We start from the raw sequence: 24,319 nt of genomic DNA, 5'->3' as shown, positions 1-24,319 counted from the left end.
AATCATTCCACAACTCTATCTTCAGTGTGGGAGGTACGAACCCAGGAAAGTGCAAGTGCATCTCCTGGTCTTTGCTGATTTCCACTTCCCTTGGCAGGGCAGGAAGGGGAGACAAACTTTTATTCTCCTGCAGAACGTGATTATTTGCACTACAGACCCAACACTGTCGCTTGCCTCTGCGTGGGTGAATTTTCAGACCATTGTGGTCTGTATACTGAGAAAGAAATGGCACTCCAGTCTGCAAATTGCGCTAGTCCATCCATCTCATATTCGTGGAGACCCCTGCCTCCCTCCCAGCATCGTGCAAGCCAGTAATGGGATAAGGATGAGCAGAAGAGGAGGGAAAATCCCTACTCACTGGAAAAAACTCCCCCAAATCCTCCCTGGAGCAAAGCATGGGAGGAAGAAGCATGGACAGCATGGAGCCCATCAGAAATCTCAGACTCTCTGGTACTCAGGCTCATTACGAGTGATGCTCCCTGACACAAAGAGGCAATTTAGAGGGATCATTAGCCCACACCGAAGACAGAGAGATGGCGAGAATGTCCTATTTTCTGCACCTCCTGTAAGCCACACAACTCGTGAAAAAATAAAAATAGTTAGCTGGAGTGTCTTGGGGATAATTGGCAAACACCGAGGGCTGGGGCATCCCCTCATGTGCCATCCTCACCTCCAGCGCTTGGAAAAGTTTGCTGAGAGGCCAACTCTGAGCAGCGAGATGCTGCTGGCTCCAGTGGAGCGCGCTGGGCAGAAGGGAGCTCTGCCCATCACCTAGGTCCTCGCTGGGCATTCGCTTGGGGTCCCTGACTGCGTCCACGGGGCTGTTGTGAGATGCTGCCCCTAAATCTGCTGCTGCCAGGGCAGGCTGGTCCTGCAGGGACAAGCCAGGCTTTGGGTCTCCTCTGTTGCAGCAGGTAGGACTTGGCTGCTTCCATCTCTCATCCACCTCTGAGTGTCCTCTCTGCTTTTGAACCTCGGGAATTTTGCAGTTAATTATTAGGCTAGCTAAATTGCACCATTGGTCTGTCATTAGTAATGGCTGGGAGCTGCCAGCCCGCAGCAGAGCGCTGCTACAGCGGCAAGTGGGGAGCGAAGGAAGAAGCTTTGCATCATCCCCTTGCCTGCCAAGCACACACGCCCCGCCAAGACCTCAGCATTGCAGCCACTTTCCCCAGTAGCCACCACTTGGGTCCTTCCCCCGACTTTCTGCCTTTTCTTCCTTCCTTTCCACTATTTACCCCCCTGCCTCGAGGCCAACGCGCCCTGCTTGCTTCATTAAGGTACAGCAAGTCTCAAAATGAGAGCTTGCAAAGTGATGGAGCTGTTGGCTTTCCAGCACAGCTCTCATTGGGTCCAGAGCTGGGTGACTCTTCTTCCATCAGCACAAAGTCCACTGGGAGTTATTAGTTGTGTGAGTCAAAGCTGGCAAAGCATTTTGGGGGGTGAACGAGCAGCAGAGGGATTTGTGTTGCTGAAAGTATCCACGTACTTCATGCGAGCCTTTTGGAAATGAAAGCTTAGGCAAGGGAAAACCCAAAACATCTGTTTTGACATCTAATCATCCCTTTTTGGGCTACCTCAGAACTTCTTTTTTTTACAGAGAAGCATTCCTTTCCCATTCAGCGCAGGTTCTCTCCTGCCTTCTCCCTTCAGCGCCGGAGCAGCCGTCGCAACCAATCTTTGCCCTTCCTCCCCACCACATCCCCACAGCTGCTGTCCCTCTGACAAACTGACTTCGTCCTTTCTCATCTCCCTTTCCTTTCTCATCCCCCTTTCCCTTTCCTTTCTCATCCCCCTTTCCCTTTCCTTTCTCATCCCCCTTTCCCTTTCCTTTCTCATCCCCCTTTCCCTTTCCTTTCTCCCCATCAGCCGAGCCCGAAATGATTAAAACCTCAGAAGCAGGAGGGGGACTTTGATGGATGCTTTTGGTAATGCCGGTAGCATCTCTATCTGTGCGCCCTGCTGGGGAAATCCATCTTCCGCCACGCAAGAGCTGCTGTGGTGTAACGCAGATCTCCTGGCAGCCCTCGGCACGTGTCCAGCCGTCAGAGGGTTGGTGCCGATGGGAGACGCTGAGCATTTTAAGTGACCTCCGTGCTGTGGTGGGGAGGTGCGTCTAGCCCTCCTCGCAGCAATGCTGTGACGGGACAGCTCGTGGTCCATTGCATGTGATGGGCACGGCTTGACTGCCAGGGGTCCAGGAATGCATTCCTACCTCTCCAGCTCTGTGCTCGGCAGCCTCTGCCACTGGAAAAGATAAACAGAGCTCATGCTGTCTTTGGCTGTATTGGGAAGAGATCCAAAGCATCTCAAGAGGTGGGGGACTGTAGCATTGCATGAGCTCCAGGCCAGGAGTCCAGCACTTGTGTTTATTTTTCTGTTATCATTTATGGTTTTATCATATGCTTTTATTAATGCCTTTGAGATCCAATTGTGGGTCAAAATGAATGAGAGTTCATCATGATATCCAATTGTGGGTCAAACCGAATGAGAGTTCATCATGCATTCAGTGTTTTTTGGTAGTGGGAATAGCATGAGAGGTTTGTCAGAGCCCTCTAAGCAGGTCCTCTCCTGCCAAGGAATGAGAAGCCGATATCAACAAAACAAGCATCACCTTCCAGCTTGTCCTGTGTCCTCTGAGACTTCTTTGCTGTGGCCAGACGAGGTTGTTTCAGCCAGGTTGGATGGGGCTTTGAGCAACCTGGTCCAGTGGGAGGTGTCCCTGCCCATGGCACGGGGTTGGAACTGGATGGACCTCAAAGGTCCCTTCCAACCCAACCCATTGCGTGATTCTATCATTCCATGTCCTGTCCCACTGGCTGACTTCTTAAGCCCTTTTTTTTTTTTGCAGCTGCTGGCAAAACCCAGGGCCTGACAGCACCCTGACAGGTAGAGGGGGTGGAGAGTCCCCATCCTGGAGGCTTTCTGATTCATTCAGCAACCTGCTCTATGGCAGGGGTTTGGAACTGGATGATCACTAAGGTCCTTTCCAACCCAGACCATTCCATGATTCTATGATAAAGCATGAGCAGGTACCAACAGTGGGAGCTGACATGTAGTTAACGCTGCCCTGGCTGCGTTGCTTTGCGCAGGTGGTGATAGGGGATGAACAGCCACCTCTCCAGTCTAGAGCAGAGATCAGATTTAGGGACGCTGCTGCTGTCAGCCCCTGATGTTTCCGAGATATTCTATGGAGGAGGAATATCAAGAACTGCAAGAAAAGGGGGAAAAAATCAACGACACAATCTGAAGGAAATGGAACTGTTCCTGCTGCAGTAACTCCCGGGAGCTGTCACTCAGATATCTCAGGCTCACTCCCCTTCTCTTTCCTCACCTCATTTCCCAGGTCAAGCTAAACCCGCTCAGATGCACCATCAGCCTCACTCTCCAAGGGGAACAAAAATCCCTGACCAAAATGTTTCCCTGTTGACGTGCCGTTGCCTTTTTTGCTATTGATTCCTTAATTGAAAAGAATAAAATTCCACGGCAGCAGCCGTTTCCTGTAACACCCCATCGGTCAGGGGGGAAATAAGAAAAGGGAGGGGAATCAATATCCCATTTAGAAAAAAAACATCTGGGAGCAGGTTTTGGAGCTATGCAGTACCTCCCCAAGAGTAACAGCAAAGAAAGGCAATCCATGTCCTCCTGCAAGCAGAGGGCTCTGGAATCTAATGAGTTACACATCCTGTGAGCACCTCACCTCTCCCTGTTTCATGTTTAACAGTTGACCAGATGTAAATTGCTCATAGAGTGAACCATCTTTATCAGGGGGTGATAGGAAACCATAACATATCAGTTCCTCCCGGGAGCATCAGGGTGTGGCTGGCACGGTGGGCTGGGAGGACCTCAACTTGAACCCCTACACCATTGCTTCAGCTCCACTTGGTTTGTTAACTTTCTTGCATGCTCTCCAGTCCCTTTTCTCTTCACTCTCTTCTTTTCCTCTGGTCTTCTCCAAAAGGTCCAACAATTTCTATTAACATCGCTGTTTTTAGAGGGCTGAAGTCCAGGGAACCCACTCACAGCTTTTCCACCCTTTTGATTTTGGGGGCCTGCAGGAAACCTGGGGAGGAGCTCTTAAGAGAGTGAAGGGATAGGATGAGGGTGGGTGGTTTTGAGCTGAAAGAGGGGAGACTGAGGTGAGATCTGAGGGAGAAATGTTTTACTGTGAGGGTGGGGTGGATGGGCTTTGGGCAACCTGACCCAGTGGGAAGTGTCCCTGCCTCTCACAGTGGGGTTGGAACACAATGATCTTTAAGGTCCCTTCCAACCTATGCTTCTATGATTATTCTCAGGATCCTTCCGTCTTGGCTTGCAGGCACCAGGATGGATTCTTGCCGTTGCAACCTGACTTTTCTACTGCTCTGCAATTTGCAGGCTATCAGGGCGAGTCGAATTAATAGGTCTGGCTCTGTGGGGACACCTTCAAAGAGAGAACCTGTGAGAGGGGAAATTCCCTCTGAACAGAGGTTTAAAGACTTGGGTAATTTATCTTAAAAAGGAGGTGTGCTAACAGTTTATGTATGGGTGAATGATCCCAGGAAGGGTGGAGGGATGGAGGGCAGGCAAGGGCATTCAGTGTTTGCGCCTGCAAAGCTGCACCTTTTCCATCCGGCATGCGATTGAGCTGTACCATGCCTGATAACCGGATTCAGACGTGTGTCAATGCCAGGAACGTTGTGATTGATCGCAGTCCCTGCTCAAAGGGCCGGGTTTGGTTTCCTTCACAACATCTGGCCCTGGCTGGTGTAGGAGATAAGGAACTTCAGCACATTGATCAAACTCTGTCTGATGCTGCCGGATTCATCCATAATGATGTGTTTGACCCTTTTTTGTTGCCACGACTGAAGGAAGGTTTGCAAAGCCCATGACCTCTGCAACTTAGGGACACACATCCTAGGGACCCATCGCCTAGGTAACATCATCGGTGGGTCAGCTTGCTTAGTTTTTAAATGCACAGGGCTTAAAATATAGCTTGGGGGGCATTTCTTGTTTGCTGAAGCAGGATGTTTGGCTGCAAGTACACTTTTGCACAAGGAAAGCTGCAACAGGGCTGAATGAACAGCAAGTTTAGCACAGCTGTCACGCAAGACCTGCTGTTCTGCAGGTGGGAACGGGGTGAGGAGCTCCTCCTGCACAGTAGCGGGAAGGTTCGGGGTGGGAGAGGCTGTGTAGGAGGCTCAGGCCAATCGTGTCGGGCAAGAAGTGTTTTCTAACCTGGTAGAGCCCCCGTGCTGGATGCCGCAGTGGGTTTGAGTCCAGCTGCTTTGTACTGGGGAGACAGGAGGGAAGAATAGTGCTGACAGATCTGGGACATGGCAGTGGATTAGTCTCTTGCTAAGGCCTTCATTTATTATTTCTGATGGAGTCTTGCACCCAGGAGAGTTCGTCTGGTACCCAGATCAAAGCTCTCCGTTCCCATCTTACCCCCTGCGTGTGCCGTCCTTGTCTTGATGCTACCACAGGGCAACCGCTGAGCACCGTGTTTCCATCTCCCTCTTGGGTCTCCCTGGCATGATCTGTCCCGGATTCTGCTGCAGCAACACAGCCAGGGATCTGAACGGGAATCTCCCCTGATGGAGGCTGGAAAGAGCATCACTCAACACGATGCACAGCCCGTTCCTACCTAGGAAGGAGGGATCTCCAAGGAATCCTGATTGCTAACCTGCAAGTAGGAGCATTGCCCAGCTGATAGGTGTTGGCCAGGGATAGATTAGAGATGGCTGTACTTGTTTTCCCACAGCCCGAGAGTAGAGATGAGCTGTAGGCAACTACTTGCATCCTTCTACCCTTTAGTGTCCCAGAAGCCGCTCCATCCCTTCAAACTCAGCCCGTGCTGAAGTCAGCTGCTCAGTCCTTGGGAACAAGTATCTCTTTCCAAATGCAGGTGGTGGAGTGAACGGAGCTTCTCTCAGTCTTCTTGTCATTGCTGCCAAGCTGCAGAGGTGAGATAGGAGATTCCCTGGTGGCTGATGAGTCTAATCCAACATGTCCATGGAGAGCAGCGCAGACAACAGCCTAAAACCCTGCACACCACCCTTCCCAGGCACCCAAAGTTAAAGGGGATGAAACATCTCTGTCCTTTCCTTGCCTTGATTTGCTTGCTGTGCGAAGAGCCAGGGACAAAACCCACAGCAAGAAAGAAACAGGCGACATGCACACATGGAAAGGAGGTAACGGCTCCTGTCCTGGGCAAGGGCAGGGCCGGTGGGATTTTTCCCAGCCTGGCATAAGATCTTATCTTTTCTCACCTCATTCAAATGGGACAAATCCCAGCAGTCAGATCCAGGCTTTCTGCCCTGGGCTGGAGATGAAAAAAGCAGGAATAGCAACGAGTCTTGGAGATGAGTGTGTTTTAAAGGGGAGCAAGCACTAACGCGGTGGTCTTTAGGAAAAAAAAAAAAAAAAAAAAAAAAGGAGAAAAAAAAGAAAAAGCATCCTTTCACCTTAAAAAAAACTAAAAAAATCAATCTTCCTAGATGCAAAGTAGAAAAAAAAAACCTCTTCAAATTGCAGTGGAGGCATGACAAGGCGTGCCTGTGATTTCTCATAAGTGACAGAGTGCCTGGCCTCGGTGGGAGCAGGCAGGGCTCCTCTCCGTCATCCAGGGCTCAGGGCTGCAGCCAGGCACCTGCAAAGCCCAGATGGGAAAGGCTGAGAAAAGCCCCTGGAGAGGTGAGGGCAGAGAGCCCCTGGGACGGAGCATTTGCAGCAGTGCAGAGGCCACAACTGCCAAAAGCGTCTCCTGAGCTGGGAACACAAGCATCTTTTTATTTCTTTTTGCCCTTGAAAACCAAGCAAAAGCCCAAAGGACTGAGATTGGAGAAGCAGGAAGGCTCAGAAAGCAATCTTCCCCTTGCTCTCCTCCCGCTGCAGGGGCTGGGGAAGGGTTGTGCCATCCCTAGGGCATCTCCCACCCACTGTCTTCCATGGTTGTAGAATGAGGTGGGGAGTTTCTTCTGTCTCTGAGCAGTGAGAGGTGATGCCTTCCCACCTCTCGATACCAGGGGAGAGGCTTCTCCTTCCCCTTCTGGTTTGTTACTTTGCACATTCATTGCTTTGCTGGTGTCCCAGGTTCCCAGCAAAGCCCATCTGAAGGGAAATGTGGAATTGGAGTTGCTGATCCACCAGAAGGCTGTGCTGCCATTCGGTGAGACCTGGACAGGCGGAAGGGTTGTGGGGAGAGGAACCTCATGAAGTTCAACAAAGTGCAGAGTGCTGCACCTCAGGAGATTAGAGGTTAATTTTCTGAGAAGCAGCTCAGTGGAGAAGGATCTGGGAGTCTTGGTAGACAACAAGCAGACCATGAGCCAGCAATGTGCCCTCATGGCCCAGAAGACTGGTGGTATCCTGCAGTGCATGGAGAAGAGCATGGCCAGCAGGTCAGGGAGGTTCTCCTGTCCCTCTGCTCTGCCCTGAGGAGGTCCCATCTGGAGTCCTGTGTCCAGTGCTGAGCTCCCCAGCTCAAGAAAGACGAGGAACGACTGAAGAGAGTTCAGCAGAAGCCACAGAGATGAGGAAGGGACTGGAGCATCTCTCTTAGGAGGAAAGGCTGAGAGCCCTGAATCTGTTCAGCCTGAAGAGGAGAAGACTGAGAGGGGATCTCATCAATGCTGACCAATGTCTAAGGGGTAGGGATCCAGAGGATGGGGCCGGACTCTGTTCAGTGGTGCCCAGTGACAGGACAGGGTTGCAACAGCCACAAACCAGAGCAGAGGAAATCCCACCTGAACATGAAAAAAATTTCTTTCACACAGAATCACACAGAATCACAAGGTTGGAAAGGACCCATTGGATCATCGAGTCCAACCGTTCCTAACACTCCCTAAACCATGTCCCTAAGTACTTCATCCACCCGTTCCTTAAACACCTCCAGGGAAGGCGACTCGACCACCTCCCTGGGCAGCTGTTCCAGTACCCAATGACTCTTACTGTGAAGAATTTTTTTCTGATATCCAACCTGAACCTCCCCTGACGGAGCTTCAGGCCATTCCCTCTTGTCCTGTCCCCTGTCACTTGGGAGAAGAGGCCAGCTCCCTCCTCTCCACAACCTCCTTTCAGGTAGTTGTAGAGAGTAATAAGGTCTCCCCTCAGCCTCCTCTTCTCAAGGCTAAACAACCCCAGCTCTCTCAGCCGCTCCTCGTCAGACTTGTTCTCCAGCCCCTCACCAGCTTTGTTGCTCTTCTCTGGACACGCTCCAGAGCCTCAACATCCTTCTTGTGGTGAGGGGCCCAGAACTGAACACAGTATTCGAGGTGCGGCCTCACCAGTGCCGAGTACAGAGGGAGAATAACCTCCCTGGACCTGCTGGTGACCCCATTTCTGATACAAGCCAAGATGCCATTGGCCTTCTTGGCCACCTGGGCACACTTGCTGGCTCATGTTCAGTCGGCTGTCAACCAGCACCCCCAGGTCCCTCTCTTCTGTGCAGCTCTCCAGCCATTCTTCCCCCAGTCTGTAGCGCTGCATAGGGTTGTTGTGCCCTTTCCTGTATGTGTCCCAGAGCACCGGAATAGGCTGCCCAGGATGGAGGTGGAGTGGCCTCTGGAGAGAACCAAACCTACCCAGATGTGTTCCTGTGCAGCCTGCTGATGGTGACCTTGCTTTAGCAGAGGGTTGGACTAGATGAGCTCCAGAGATTACTTCCAACCTCACCATTCCAGGATTCTGTGATTCAGCTGTGCTGGTTCTCCTGCCCCTTTAAGGGCCCAGCGCTGGCCATTAGGGCAGCAGAAACCTGTGGCTAGTTAACAGAAGAGGAGCTGGCTAACAGAGGTAAAGGTGTTTGCTGCCTCAGGATGGATCCAGATATCAAGGCCCTAGTCATAGAATCATGGAATGGTTTGGGGTGGAAGAGGCCTCAAAGACCATCCAGTTCCACCTCCTGCCATGGGCAGGGACACCTCCCACTGGATCAGGGGCTCCAAGCCCCATCCAACCTGGCCTGGAACCCCTCCAGGGATGGGGCAGCCACCACTGCTCTGGGCAACCTGGGCCAGGGCCTCCCCACCCTCAGCATGAAGAATTTCTTCCTTACGTCCAATCTAAATCTTCCCCCTTCCAATTTAAAGCCATTCCGCCTTGTCCTGTCACTCCAGGCCCTTGGAAAAAGCCCCTCCCCAGCTTTCCTGGAGCCCCTTTCAGCACTGGAAGCCGTTCTAAGGTCTCCCCACAGCCTTCTCTTCTCCAGGCTGAACAACCCCAACCATCTCAGCCTGTCCTCATAGCAGAGGTGCTCCATCCCTTGGATCATCTGCTCTGGACTTGTTCCAACAGCTCCTTCTCCCTCTTATGTTGGTGATTCCAGAACTGGACACAGGACTGCAGGTGAGGTCTCACCAGAGGGGCAGAATCCCCTCCCTCCCTGCCGGCCACGCTTCTCGCGGTGCAGCCCAGGACAGGGTTTGGCTTTCTGGGCTGTGAGCACACGTTGCTATTTCTTCCAGCTGTGCTTTGCACCCCAGTATTTTCCTGGTACCTCCTTGTTTCTTGAGGACCCACAGCACCCAGGAGATGGGGATGAGTGCCCGGCAGGCGCAGTGGAACCAGCGCACCACTGGCATTAATTTCCAGTTTCCTTGAGTGCCATAAATATGCAGAGAGCACAGCAGGCACCCAGCACTCCTCCGTCGGTAATAAGCCCGCACCCTGTTGTCGGTGAGAGCAGACAACGCTGGGGCTCGGAGGAGGCTTGGACCTTTGAACCTTGCCGGGATTTCTCCCATCCCATCATGCGGCAGATGAGATCTCAGCGCAGCTCCCTCCAGCTGCCTGTGTGCGGGGCAGCTCACAGGCTGTGCTCTAGAGCGCACATTCTTCCTTTATTTTTTCTTTCTTTTTTATTTTTTTTAATGAACAGAAATAATCCTCTTCTCTTTTTTTTTTTTCCCAAACAATTTGAAAATCTCTGACAAAGGGGGAAAATAATGAATTCCGTTTTTCACCTGCGCTCTCTGATCTGTCAGTCTGCACCCAAGAACCACACACAGGGAGGGGGGGAGGAGGCAGGGGTGCTGGCCTACATTGGGGAGATAATGATTTTCCTGCCTATCCCCTCTTCCAGAAGACGCTTCAGGCATGTCCTACAGTTGAGGGGAGACAAAAGACAGGCAATGCTGCCGGTGCCTTCGCAATCATTTGCATTAGCCTTCTGTATTTCCATCCGTGGGAGGCTATCTGAGGTGGTTTGTGGCTGTTGGAGAGAGGGATGTGCTTGGAGGACCTTGCGCTGGTGCCTGTGGGACTGACAACTTGACCTACCAGGTCGCTGCACTGTCTCCGCCTGCTGACAAACTGAGCGGTGTTTGTTGCCTTTGAGACAGGTTAACACGAGGCTGAGCTGTTTAGTTTTAGCATCACCCCCAAAGGTGCCTTAAACCGAAACTCAGGAGCAGCGTTGCTGAAGATGCTGCAGCCTCCATGGGGCCCCACCTGCCTGTGAAGGGCACCCAGCCCACCTGCCCTCCCTTCCACGGAGGATGGGGTCACACCACGCACCCAGCACTGGGGTGCCAGTGGTCTCCACACCAGGCAGAGCATTAGGGGTGGCACAGGGGCAGGAACAGGAGCTGATCTAACTGTGAAGGCCTAAGATTCAGAGTGACTTCTATTGAGCACACCACATAGTCTATCCGTGCCTCAGTTTCCCCACTTTAAGACAGGCACAGTTCCCTGTAAGGAATGCTGTTATGGTGGTAACCAGGCCAGTTGGGCAGATAATAGAGACCTTAGAGCAGCTTCCAGTACCTGAAGGGAGTCTAAAAGAAAGCTGGGGAGGGACAATTTACAAGGGCATGGAGTGGTAGTACAAGGGGGAATGGTTTTGAAATGGAGATGGGAAGATTTAGACCAGACATAAAGAAGAAATTCTTCACATTGATGGCAGAGAGGCGCTGGGCCCAGGGACAGTGTGGCTGCCCCATCTCTGGTGGTGTTCAAGGCCAGGTTGGATGGGGCTCAGAGCAACCGGATTCCGTGGGAGGTGTCCCTATCCATGGCAGGGGGTGGAACTGGATGGGCTTTGAGGTCCCTTGCACCATTCCATAATTCTATGACTATTTTTATCCATTTCTAGTCAATTCTGACACAACTGCGCAGCTTCACCCTGTCCTTCCTCCATCCCATGACAGCCAGACTTGGAGCCGTGACACTCACTATGACTGTGGGTCGTGCATCCACAATGCCCTTCAGTTCAAGGAGAGCCAGGGCAGCGTGTCACAGAGAGAACCCAAGCAAAACAGCTCCCTTTGAAGATTTCAGGACCTGAGTTAGGGGTCAGCAGTAGCTGTTGCCATAGAATCATAGAATTCTTTGGTTAGAAAAGACCTTTGAGGTCAAACCATCTCTGAGACAGACCGTCTCTCTTTTGAGAGAACTCAACTCTGTCCACTATTGAATAATACCCCTGAGCGCCTCGTCTGCCCATCTTTTAAACCCCTCCAGGGATGGGGACTCCACCACCTCCCTGGGCAGCCTCTGCCAGTGCCTGAGAACATTTCGGTGAAGAAATCTTTCCTAATATCCAATCTAAACTCCCCTGGTGCCACTTGAGGCCATTCCTTCTTGTCCTGTCACCCATCACTTAGGAGAAGAGACCAACACCCACCTCGCTACTGCCTAATTTCAGGAGCTGCAGACAGTGATGAGGTCTCCCCTCAGCCTCCTCTTCTCCAGGCTAAACATCCCCAGGTCCCTCAGCCGCTCTTCATAACGCTTATTCTCCAGACTCTGACGTGATCTATCCAAACACCAACTTGATTGAGTGAATTAAAGGAGGAACTGGCAAAGGCAATGTATTTGCCGGGGTTGTGTTTCCCTTTCAACTGGAAGAGAATATGTTGAGTTTCTGACTCTGTGCAGTGAGAATATTTCAAGTAGGCAATCAATACGCAGCCAGCTACCTGTTTGCCCGCGTGCTGAGCTCTTGGCTCTTCATTACAGCTTGGAGGGGTTTGCCAAAACTCCTTTTTTCCCTCCTCGTATTAAAAGCTTTCCAGTAGAATACAAATGCTCGTTTATCCTGTGTCTGATCTGCTTGCGTTTACTCCAAAAACGGATGCTGCCCAGAGCCACAGCTCAAAAAGGATTTCAGAACTTTGATTTTTGGGTTAATTCCAACCCAACATGAAAATCAAATATTTAAAACACACTTTAGGAAAGAATCTGGGACCAAACTCCCTCCTCAGCTTGAAAAAGCAAGGACTAACACAGTGATAGTCCTCCACATGACATGGAGAGGGGTTTGATGGAGAAGATCAGCCCCTCCTGGGCAGAGAGTGGGAAAGCGGAGCGGAGCTGGCGAGTTCAGGCAGAGCTTTGCTGCGGTTAAATGAAGCCATCTCTGCAAAGCTTGTCGGGGTTTGAGGAATCTGCACTCCCCAGCAGAGCAACCCAGCCTGAAATCTAGAAAATACGTGACTTTCAGTGGCTGGATGAAAACAGAGATAAATCATTAGGGGAAAACAAAAAGGGAGGTAGGAAATATTAGCTATTTTTTTCCCCATGAGCTTTTTAATGTGAGGAGGGTCCATGCATCACGCTCAGCTGCGGAGACAGATAGGCAGGAGGGAAGCAGAAGCAGAGGTGCAGGAGTGCTAAGCTGCCCCCTCCCCTTCTTGCCTGGGCAGCATCACTGTGTGTCCGCTTGGGATGGAGAGGAGGCAGCAGTGCTGGCAGCCCACACACCCACACGCTGAAGTGCCACAAGACAAATAGGACCGAGAAAGAGATGCACTAGTTAAACTTTCATCACTATTTTTCTCCCTGCTCCCCTTGTTTCTTTTGATTTATTTTTCAGCGTGTTTTCCCCAGGCTGTGCTGTTTCGCCTGCATCTGTTTCCTCTGCTTCTTCATTCCGCAGCAGTCAGGTGCCTTTCTGAGAGCACCCGGAGCTGCCCTGCATTTCTCAGGCTGTCCAGGCTCAGCTCCCTTGGCTTGGTGAGAAGAATGAGGCAGCAGAGCAGTATTGGACTTGGGTAGATGTGAGCTGAACCTGGAAGGACAGCAGAGGACCTCTTGCTGTCCCTCCCTGACCAAGCAAGGACTCTGGGGCAGCTCATAAGCTCCCCAATATTCCACGGACCAGGCAACTGCCATACAAGTGCCCATTTGCACCCTTCCCAGAGTGGCTGACTCTGCTAGGGCTTGGCTTGAGAGAATCATAGAATGATAGAATCACCAGGTTGTAAAGGACCCACTGGATCATTGAGTCCAACCATTCCTAACACTCCCTTAAACCATGTCCCTCAGCACTTCATCCACCCGTTCCTTAAACACCTCCAGGGAAGGTGACTCAACCCCCTCCCTGGTCAGCTGTTCCAGTGCACGATGACTCTTTCCGTGAAGAATTTTTTTGTGATATCCAGCCTGACCCTCCCCTGGCGGAGCTTCAGGCCATTCCCTCTTGCCCTGTCCTTGGGAGAAGAGCCCAGCTCCCTCCTTTCAGGTAGTTGTAGAGAGGTGCAGAAAGGGTACCAGTCGTGTAGGCATCCTCCGAATGACCAGCCTTCCATCCTATACCAACTTCAGCAGGGCCAGAGGCTGGCAGCACACGGATGCGGGGCTGTACACAATGCCAACCTTGGCATCGCAGCCAGCATGGCCTCTAAATTGAGGACGCACATCACCAACTGCATTTTTTCAGCCCCCATTATGTAGAGAAGGAGGACACAGGCAGCTATAGCGATTGTTTTTGTAGAAGAGCTGAGCCTCATCCTGCTGAGCAGCCTGCAGGCAGAAGTGGTCTCCAGGTTTCAGATGTAGGATGCAAAGGAAAGTCTGGTTGAGTTGGAGTCAGGACTCAGCCCTGCGATTGATCCCATTCACAAACTCAGCCCCTTTGCTCTGTATTGTCCCTTTTTCTTTACCTGCCAAGCTCCTCATCTGCAAAAGGATCACAATCTTAATTGCATTGGGATGGAGAGTGGTAGAACGGATGCATGTCAAGATGGTTGAGGGGAAGATGACGTTGCCATCCAGGATTTAGGTTTCTCCAGAGCTCAGGTCACCAAGCCCAACAGGTGTGCTCTAAGTTTCCACTTACTGCTGCCCTGTGAAACAGAACCCATCAGAGCACTCAAACACTTGGGGAGGGGCTCTTGATCAGAGATTGCAGGGATAGGATGAGGTTTTAGGATAGGATGGCTTTAAATTGGAAGGGGGAAGATTTAGATTAGACATTAGGAAGAAATTCTTCACGACGAGGGTGGGGAGGCCCTGGCCCAGGTTGCCCAGAGAAGCCATGGCTGCCCCATCCCTGGAGGGGTTTCAGGCCAGGTTAGATGGGGCTTGGAGCAAACAGATCCAGAGGATGGGCTTTAAGGTCCCTTCCAACTCAAAGCATTCCATGATTCTGTGACACAGCAAAATCTCAGCCTTTAAAGCTTTGGGCAAAGCCCAAGAGCCCATTTATATCCTTCCTAGCTCTGAAGAGCTGCTGGAAATCTGAATCCTAAATGTGTGAAGTCCTGATAAATGAAAAGCTAAGCATTCATGTAGCTGTAAGCCGCTCTGCAGTGGTTTAGGGCCTCACAATTTGTAGCCTTCAGGCTTGATAATACAATGAGACCCTAAGCAGTCTGCTGGAAAACTGCTGCTGGGAACACAGTCCCTGGAAGGAGATTCTCTTATCCAGTGCAGCAAGCTCCATCCCAAAAGCAGGTTTGTTCTCTGTCCTTTTCCTCCTCTGGTGAACTTATCTTAGGTACATGATGAAAGAGAGAATCTCCTTCCTTTCCCAGTCTCCAAATTTTTCTGCTTTTTAGCTCATCTCCCAGCCTTACCCCAGCTCTTTCGCTGCAGCCACTGTCTCCCAACCTCCATTTTGCAAAATTAAATGAGCCCATCTCCTGATCTCACTGGCTAGGAATGCCAGTCCTTTCCTTTTGTCACCTCCAAACCTTTCTCCCTGCTTGTCTCAAATGGAATTCAACATAGAATCATGGAATCGCTTGGTTACAAAAGACCTTTGAGATCATCAAGCCAGACTGTACCTGTCCTCTACTGAATGAGATGTCTAAGCACTTCATCTGCCTGTCTTTTAAACATCTCCAAGGATGGTGACTCCAACACCTCCCAGGACAGCCTTTGCCAGTGTCCGAGATCCCTCTTGGGGAAGAAATTTTTCCCAATGTCCAATATGAACCTGCCCTGGTACAGCTTGAGGCCATTCTCTCTTGTCCTGTCACCTGTCACTTGGGAGAAGAGGCCAACACCCACCTCACTACAACCTCCTTTCAGATAGTTGTAGACATGCATGAGTGTGGCCAAAGCCCTCCAGCATCTCCAGAACACCCCAAGACTGCAGGGGAGGGCAGACATGGGCTTCAAAGAGGAGGCAGTTCCCTGCAGCTATTGAGCAGGGAATAGGATGGGCCAGTCCCAAGTGGAGCTCTGAAGTGATAGAGCAGCTAATTAACTCATCATTTTGCTAAACATCATTAACACCGAGCTTATTGTCAAAGTTATACACTGCCAGTCTTGTTACATCGACCCCTTGCAGAGGGCAGGTTTCTGCTGCTTCCTCGGGAGACAAGGAGACCACAGAGGCTTCAAGTCAAAGCCTCCTCCTTTCACAAGCACCTTGCCAGCCAGAAAACTGGGTTTCAGAACTGCCTCAGAACGGAGCAGAGGTTGGATTGGTAAAGGAGAGCACTTTCTGCAGGGTTTGTATTGCGAGTTTCCACGCAGCAAGCAGCAGTGTGCAGGTCAGGGCAGCGCTGGGGTCCAGTCACCCAGAGCAAGTGTACTATGATGCCCTCATAAGCTTGACTTGTCTACAAGAGGCAAACACGCCTCCTTGACAAGCCTGGATGCGATGTCTGAATACACAAACGCTTCACCGCACCAGAGCGAAGCTTCTACATCCACCCTCACTGCATGAGAGGGTCAGCTGAGCCAGCTGAATCCCTCCAGACTGCCTCCCTGGGGCTCCTCACGCTTCCCTTACTGTAGAAACAAAATGCAGGAGCAAACGTTTCCTTGTTCTGCTTGGCTTCATCGTCTCCATGGGGCTTCGCATTCTCACCGAGTGCCAGCTCGCTGGAAAAGGCAGCTGGGCCACCAAGGACTGTCAGCAAACCAGTGCAGAGGGCTGGGAATGCTTTTGGTCTCCTCGTAGACTTATCTTTGGGCCTGGGAACCACCTCCCAACAGATTGTAGCACATTGTGATCACTGAGAGCATCTTCTGGTCACTGCTGTAGGCTTAACACACGTGTGAGATGACCCCAGAGCCTTGAGTGCCACAGAGCCCATAGGAAAGACAAGAAATGCATCTGCAGTGCCCTTTCCACATGACCTCATTCCTCCCTAATGTTTCTCTCATTGCAGTCTCCCTTCTTTCCCCTTCAAATCATCCCCCCTCATCCTATCACTGCACTCCCTGATCCAGAGACCCTCCCCAGCTTTCTTGGAGCCCCTTTCAGTACTGGAAGGGTGCTATGAGTTCTCCCCACAGCCTTCTCTTCTCCAGGCTGAACAACCTACACTCTCTCAGCCTATCCTCATACAGGAGGTTCTCCAGCCCTCAGATCATCTCCATGGCCTCCTCTGGACTCGCTCCAACAGCTCCATGTTCTTCCTGTGCTGAGGACTCCAGAACTGGACGCAGGACTCCAGGTTGGGTCTCACCAGAGCAGAGCAGAGGGGATGAATCCCCTCCCTTGCCCTGCTGGTACCACGGCTTTGGATGCAGCTCAGGACACGAGTGGTTTCTGAGCTGCAAGTGTGCTTTGCCAGCTCATGTTTAACTTCTCATCCCCCAGCACCCCAAGCCCTTCTCCTTAGCGCTGCTCCCAGTCCATTCTCAGCCTGGCCTGGATTTGTGCTTGGGATTGCCCCAACCCCCGTGCAGGACTTTGCCTTTGGCCTTATTGAACTCCATGAGGTTTGCATGGCCCCATCAATGCAGCCTGTCCAGGTCCCTCTGGATGCCATCCCTGCCCTCCAGTGTGTCAACAGGGGCTGCTCCGTATCTGCGTCTCCAGCCCTTCCCCACTAGTGATCATTTGGGTTTGAATCCCATAACACCACCCCAAGAAGAGGAGCCTTGTGCCATACATCCAGCAGCAAGGAGTTACCAGCCATGACAACAACAAAAAGCAATCAGCTTTAATTAGGAAAAAAATGCTGATGGCTGGAGGGCTTTTTGCTTTCTCCACTTCCAGGAGTTGACTTCTGCCTGGAGGATCCTGTTATCTCAATAAATATTGCTAATAATTGAGGCTCTACCTGCTCCCCACGATGCTGCACAGCTGCCAGGAGCACTTCGAGGCTCTGTTCTTTCTTGGCCAAAGCTGCAACGTTAGCCTGGGGTATTAGTTCAGCATCGAATAATTCTGTGTGGGCTCTTTGATTAATCACACAGTTAAGACTTCCAGGGTGGGACTTGTAGGTAGGAAAGCCTCTACCCAGCCAACTCATTTAAGAAGTTGCTGAATGCACAGCCCAAGAGCAACACTCATTTATTTGTCTTTCTTTATGCTGATGTGTTGCAAACTGGACTTCTCCCAACACTCTCCAAAGGGCAAGGAGCAGAGACCTCAGGCTGTTCTTACACATCCGAGCAGCCCACAGCCTCGGAGAACAGATTGATTCCTGTCCAAGGCTGGTTTAAAAATACACAAGCCCTGTCTTTTGTCAACAAGTCTGGGGTTTGACGGGGAGAAACATGTCGTGGGTTCTCTGGGAAGTGTTGCCTGCAGCAAAGAACAGAACAGTTCTCCAAACTGAGGTCCAGAGTGCACTGTGAGGAGCAGGAGCCCTTCTGGTGGGGCATTCCACCACCTGCCCCAGGTCTCAGAACAACGTCCAGTTTGGGGATAACCTGTCTGGACTCTGTGTTGTCCCTCTCTGGCTTGTTCCTGCTCCTGTGGGCTTGAGCCATTGGTGGCACCCCATGCTCAGTTTCTGGATCTCTTTCATCCTCTTTGCCAGTCTGGAATTAACCTTTACATTTTTCTTTGCTGTCAAGTAGAAACCCACACACACAACCCCAAACAACGCTTCCTATTTATATCCCTGAATTAATCAAAAAGGCTAGCATTTTGATATCTACATGATTAAAAATTAGGAGACCAGATTCTGTAGTGGTGTCTGATAATGGTAACCAATCCTGGGAGCTCAGGGAATGAATAATGGATCATGGCTCTATGCTACTGGCTTCTTGCTTTCCGTTCTTTCTTCTTGTCCTCTTTTTATCTCTCACTCTTCCTCCTCCTCCTCTCCCAGGCTGGAGTTTGGGGAAGGAATACATCAGTCCTTCATTTTGAGAAAGTGAGAACTGATGGGAGACATCACTGATTCCTATTCATCAGACCCTCTCCTCCTCAACCACATCCCCTGGTTTAGTGACCCTAGAGACTATCAATAATTCAGGGCTACATGAATAACTGGGGGATGAGAACCACTTACTTGGGAAGACGTCATCAGGAGCAATCTCTCTCCTTCTCTTCCTCTCCTTTAGCGGCTCCCCAGGACTTGCTGCTAAGCCAATAGAGGGAAACTGGAGGAAAACAGGAGGTTAGAAAACAAGGTTTTACGAGAAGTAGTTCCATGGCTGAGGTTGTCCCTGGTCCCATGATGTCCCCTAGGTTTCACGGGCAGCAAGGGACAGGCTGGACTGCATTGAGGGGATGAAGGTAAGCCAGTAGTTACAAAAAAAATCCCTAAAGGCTTGACGAGTCAGCCAGTGGGACAGGACACAGAATCACAGAATCATGGAATGGTTTGGGTTGGAAGGGACTTCAAAGCCCATCCAGTCCCACCCCCTGCCATGGGCAGGGACACCTCCCACTGGATCAGGGGCTCCAAGCCCCATCCAACCTGGCCTGGAACCCCTCCAGGGATGGGGCAGCCACCACTGCTCTGGCCAACCTGGGCCAGGGTCTCCCCCACCTCAGAGTGAACAATTTCTTCCTAATTTCCAGTATAAATCTTCCCCCTTCCAATTTAAAGCCCCATTGTAAAAGTCCCTTCATTTAATTCCAAGATGCTCTTCAGAGAAAGGCTTGTGCGCTGATGTTTCCCCTGCTCCACAAGATGAATTTCCCATATTTTACAAGTTGAGGTCAAATTCAATTAATGGCTTCAGTGAGAGGGAAAAAAAAAAAACATTGAAAAATACCAGAGTTGGGGTTTTTTAAAAACAGTATAAACTGAAATGAAAGGGGTGTTGTATTTTTTTTTTTTAAAAAAAAAAAAAAGAAAGTGGAAGGGAATACTCCTGTAATCATTAAAAAGCATCAGAATGAAGCAGCATTTTCTACATTGTCATTTCTCAGGGGCTGACATTTCAACTAAACCAAACCACACATTTTCCCTTTTTTTTTTCATGCTTGTATCTTGAGAAAAGAAATTGCACATTTCGGATCCCTGTAGAAAAGCTTTTTTTTTCCCCTGTCCCTGGGTTCCACCCATTGAGCTGAAAAATCCCGTTGCTCACAGTGCTTGGCAGATGTGTGTGTGACCAGCCTGGTGTGCTCCAGAACATCTGCCTTGCCTACAAATCCTGCGCTGCTGCGGGCAGCCACCTTTGAATTGTCAGGGAACATAATCCCCTGCCATCTCCTGAGCCCAACGCGCTGCTGGAGGAGCCAGTGAGGAGGCTTTAAACATTTCTCAGCCAGCTGAAAACACGTCGGCATCTCGGAATCAGCAGCTGGAACACATGTGGGAATTTGGGAGAGGTCTTTGGCCAACTTTGCCATCCGCTTCGCATGGCTCAGCCTGGAGCCAGCCAGTTCGGGGAGGGGGAAACAGCATTGATGTGTAATAAAAGCAGCTCCACAGGAGACGTAGTCGCTCTCTGCAGCTCCCGCGGATAAAGGAGGTTGTGGAGAGGTGGGTGTTGGGCCCTTCTCCCAAGTCACAAGGGACAGGATGAGAGCAAATGGCCTCAAGTTGCACCAGGGATGGTTCAGTTTGGATATTAGGAAAAAAATCCTTCACTGAATGGGTTGTCAAGCCCTGGCAGAGGCTGCCCAGGGAGATGGTGGAGTCTCCACCCTTGGAGGCGTTCAAAACACGTGTAGACATGGCATTTCAGGACATAGTTTAGTAGGTATATTGGTATTGTGTTGCTGGTTGGACTTGATGATCTTAGAGGTCATTTCCAACCCTTGTGATTCTTTGATTGGTGGAAAATTGTCAGGTTTCCCCCAGCTGCATCCCCTCAGTAAGGATGCTGAAGGGTAGCAGACTTTTGCCTGAGGTGGGTATGAAGCAACAATTTCTTCCTACACCCTTTACTAGCATGACTTCTGCTTGGGCAAGAGGGGCTGCCTTCCCATTGTGTCCTCCACATTTCTGCTGACTTCCCAATGGACTGTGCACCCCAGGAGCTGCTGAAATATGCCATGAGGTGGCTGGATAACACGTCTATCTGTAGCAATTCTACCTGCATTGGTATCTACCTGCATTGGTTGCCCAAAGGATCTAGTTGAGAATCATAGAATGGTTTGGATTGGAAAGGACCTCAGAGATCATCCAGTTTCAAGCCCTCTGCCATGGGCAGGGACACCTCCCACTGGATCAGGGGCTCCAAGCCCTACCGAACCTGGCCTTGAACCCCTCCAGGGATGGGGCAGCAACCACTGCTCTGGGCAACCTGCTTCAGAGCTGGACTAACTTGCCCACAGGATCTGGTTGGGGAGAGCTGGAGTGACATCTGTGCAGACCTCTCCATCTTCAGAACAGGTCTTGACTAGAGGAGACCTTATCACAGTAGCCGAGATGAAAGGTTCTCTCTGCCAGATGAAAGGGCAGCCCCTCTCTCCAGCTGAATTTCTCATCTCTTAGTTTGCTGTTCAGAGATGGCAGATTTCAAGAGCTAATCACACCAGAGGAGACAGTGCTTAGATGCCCCTCATGTCCAGCTTCCCTGTTTCCACTCCTCCTTGTCTCTGGCATGAAGTCCTTCCCAAAACAAGAAACAGATGCCCAGGGGATGTGTGATCCCAGCAAAGCCACATGCTCTAACAATGATGTCAGGTTGAGGTGGCTTAAAAGGAAGGATGAGATCTTAAAAGCCTCCTTGATACCCCAGGCAAACTCTTCCTTCGCAGAAGGAGATGCCTAAAAGACACCGTGGTGAGAGGGAGTCTGACCAAAAGTGGAGTCTCACGACATTTTGTGCAGCGAGACAGCAGTGCAGATGATAAGCAAAACGCCGCGGGGAAATCAAAGCAGGGCGAGGGAGTGCGCAGGGGCTCCTCCATCCCTCTGCAACTGAGGGTTGGCAAGGGAGACCCTCAAAACCACAGTTCTGATGCCCATAATAAGCTGTTCCCCCCTGAGAGCAATAGTTAACAGCCCAAACCCATCTCTCCTTCCCTGCTCGCCCAAATCACCCTCACCTACTGCCCAATTTGCAACCAGAGGACCAGGGGTCAGAACAAAGCCTCTCCAAGCCCTCTATCCGATGTCCATCAGCAGCTGGTTATATTTGCCTGGGGAGGAATAGAAAAGAAGGGTCAGCAAGCAAGGATATTTATTCCGAATATTCTCTATTCTCCCACACTTTGCAGCTCTGGGCCAGAAGGTTTTCAGAGTATTTAGTAGCCCCTGGTGGATTTTTCTACCACAGGCTTGATCCTTCATGTCACTGCAAAGCTCAGGCAACCCCTGACCCATGTCCCCTCTAAAGTTCAGCTGCCACTGTAGTTCAAGTCCAGGACACAGCTTTGCAAGCGGCAACAGCCAAGCCAGCAGCGCCATGGGTGAGATGGGGTTGCAAGTTGCCATCAAAGGCGGGTGCAGAAGTTTGAGAGGTCACAAACCCCACGGGTAACACCAGGAACCTTGATTCAAAGTTACCAAGTGACTTTGTCTTCTCTGTGCCATTTCCTTGCAGTTCCTCCAGACGATCCTATCATTATGGGGGGACCCATCATCAGCTTGAGAGCAGGAGACCCCCTCAACTTGACCTGCCATGCAGACAACGCCAAGCCAGCAGCCTCCATCATCTGGATGCGGAGAGGAGAAGTCATCAATGGAGCCACCTACTCCAAGGTGAGGCAAGACAGGGCCAGGGAGACATGCTGTACTCTTCTTTTGCTTCACAAAGGTGTACCAGGCCAGGCACTGTTCTTCAGGGAAACATAGAATAGTTTCGATCAGAAGGGACCTAAAAAACCTTTCAGTTCCAACCCCGCTACCATGGGCAGGGACACCTCCCACTGGATCAGGGGCTCCAAGCCCCATCCAACCTGGCCTTGAACACCTCCAGGGATGGGGCAGCCACCACTGCTCTGGGCAACCTGGGCCAGGGCCTCCCCACCCTCACAGCAAAACATTTCTCCCTAATGTCTCATCTCAATCTCCCCTCTTTCAGCTGAAAACCATCCCCCCTCATCCTATCCCTGCAATCCTTGATCAGCCCCTCCCCACCTTTCCTGGAGCCCCTTCACACAGCCCCAAGACACCCAGGGCAGAGCCTTCAGCTCTGCTGAGATTCTCACCCTACATCACCCCATACAACCTTCCCAAGGTCCGGGAAGGAAACAGGAGAATGCAAACAAGAAACCACAAAATGTCACTGAAATGGGCTCTGCTCTGAACTTGTCTGGCTTTTTATATCCTCTCACAGCTTAGAACCACCTGCTATGTCACCTTCTTCCCCCAGATCCCACCTGAGTGTGGAGTTATTGTGTACAGCATCATGCAGCCAGCGCTGAGCTGGCCTTGGCTGGAGCAGAACCTCCGGGTCAGAAAGTTGTTGCAGTGACATCTGTCCCTTCCTCCAACCGCAGTTTACCATGAAAAATTGTCAGGGTTGTTGGCATTTTTAATTTAAACAGAAAGCCTTTATTGGGTCATAAAGGAAAACATCAAAGAGCAATCAGCAATGCTCTCAGAACGGGTACCCACATGTTCTCCTGTTTATTGATGCCTGATGGCTGGCAAGTGCTAGGGAACACTTGACATTTCTAATGAAATTTTCTAAAGAACAGAATCCGAGAAGTAAAATGGGTCAGTTTGCAGCCATTTGTAATGCAAGCAAACTTCAAAGGCAGGAGTCAAAGGCATTCCTCTCAAGCTCTTGAAGATCTTTTAATAAACATCTCACCCTCCACTACCACTGTGAAGCCTCCATCCAGCAACATCCCATGCCTGGCAAAGCAGAGGAGCCAACCCCCCCCCTTCCTCTCCGCTCTTGTCACTCTGCAAAGCGCATCAAGATCTTGGCTGCTTCCTTGCAGCTGATGGGGGTGAGCAGGGGGGAAGTTGCCCCCTCTCCCTGCATGCAATGCAAGAGGCACCACTAATTAAAGCCAGGGAGAAGTGACCTCTCCCTCTCTCAAATCAAGTGGAATTAATTAAAATCCACGCCATTGGCATGCGGTTGTTTATACCTTTCTCTGCTCACCCCAAGCCTTCCCCTCTGCTGCTCAGACCTGGCTCTGGGGAGCCAGCACAGAAGGCCTCTCCCTTTCAGACCCACAAGTGATGGAGAAGGAAGAACACCCATCCTTTAGTTTTCTTTAAAAGATTTCCAACAAAAATACCCTTCTGAAGCAGAGGGTTTGGGGCTGCAGCTCCATCTCATGCACAGTAGTGAGATTTCATGGAATCATAGAATCACAGAATGGTTTGGGTTGGAAGGGACCTCAAAGCCCATCCAGTTCCGATCTGCTGCCATGGACAGGACACCTCCCACTGGATCAGGGGCTCCAAGCCCCATCCAACCTGGCCTTGAACCCCTCCAGGGATGGGGCAGCCACCACTGCTCTGGGCAACCTGGGCCAGGGCCTCCCCACCGTCATTGTGAAGAACTTCATCTTAATGTTTAGTCTAAGTCTGCCTCTCTGATTTAAAGCCTTTCCCCCTCATCCTGTCAATCCGTGCCTTTATAAAAAGTCCCTCCTCAGCTTTCCTGTAGCCCCTTCAGGTACTGTAAGGTCACCTCAGAGCCTTCTCTTCTCCAGGCTGAACAACCCCAACTCTCTCAGCCCGTCCTCATATGGGAGGTTCTCCAGCCCCTGGATCATCCATGGCATTTCCATGGCATTTAAAGCCACTGTCAGGGATGGGAGCCCTGTTCCACATGGAGGAAGCATCTTCCCATCCTACTGGAGTCCTGACCTCAGTTTCTCCTGACTCACCTGAGAGGCCGTTCCACAAACACATCCCAGACGCAAGAAGGCAGAAACGATGCTCCAGGCACCCACAGGGGAGTTACCCAACATCAGGGCTTGTCACTCCAAGCACCGCAGTCCCCACACACTACAAACCCTAACCTGGTCATTTTTGTGATTGTCTTAACCTTGTGAAAAGTTAAAAATTAAAAACACCCTTCTGAAAAACAAACAGCCAATTTTTTG

The 24,319-nt window shown here is 50.9% G+C and overlaps 1 protein-coding gene across 3 annotated transcripts in view; it reads left to right on the top strand.

Moving 5' to 3' along the window:
* KIRREL3 (kirre like nephrin family adhesion molecule 3) overlaps positions 1 to 24,319 on the top strand; it is a 430,776-nt gene that overhangs the window by 338,575 nt on the left and 67,882 nt on the right. For all 3 annotated transcript variants that reach the window (XM_054086908.1, XM_054086909.1, XM_054086910.1), the window contains one exon: positions 21,850 to 22,007. In XM_054086908.1, the coding sequence (XP_053942883.1) occupies positions 21,850 to 22,007 (158 nt within the window). The remainder of the gene's footprint in view (positions 1 to 21,849; positions 22,008 to 24,319) is intronic.

Source organism: Cuculus canorus, chromosome 23 (genome assembly GCF_017976375.1).
Source record: "Cuculus canorus isolate bCucCan1 chromosome 23, bCucCan1.pri, whole genome shotgun sequence".
In the NCBI taxonomy this organism is placed as follows: Eukaryota; Metazoa; Chordata; class Aves; order Cuculiformes; family Cuculidae; genus Cuculus; species Cuculus canorus.
Note: the sequence above shows the minus strand (reverse complement) of the source record. Positions and strands in the feature narration are given on the sequence as shown.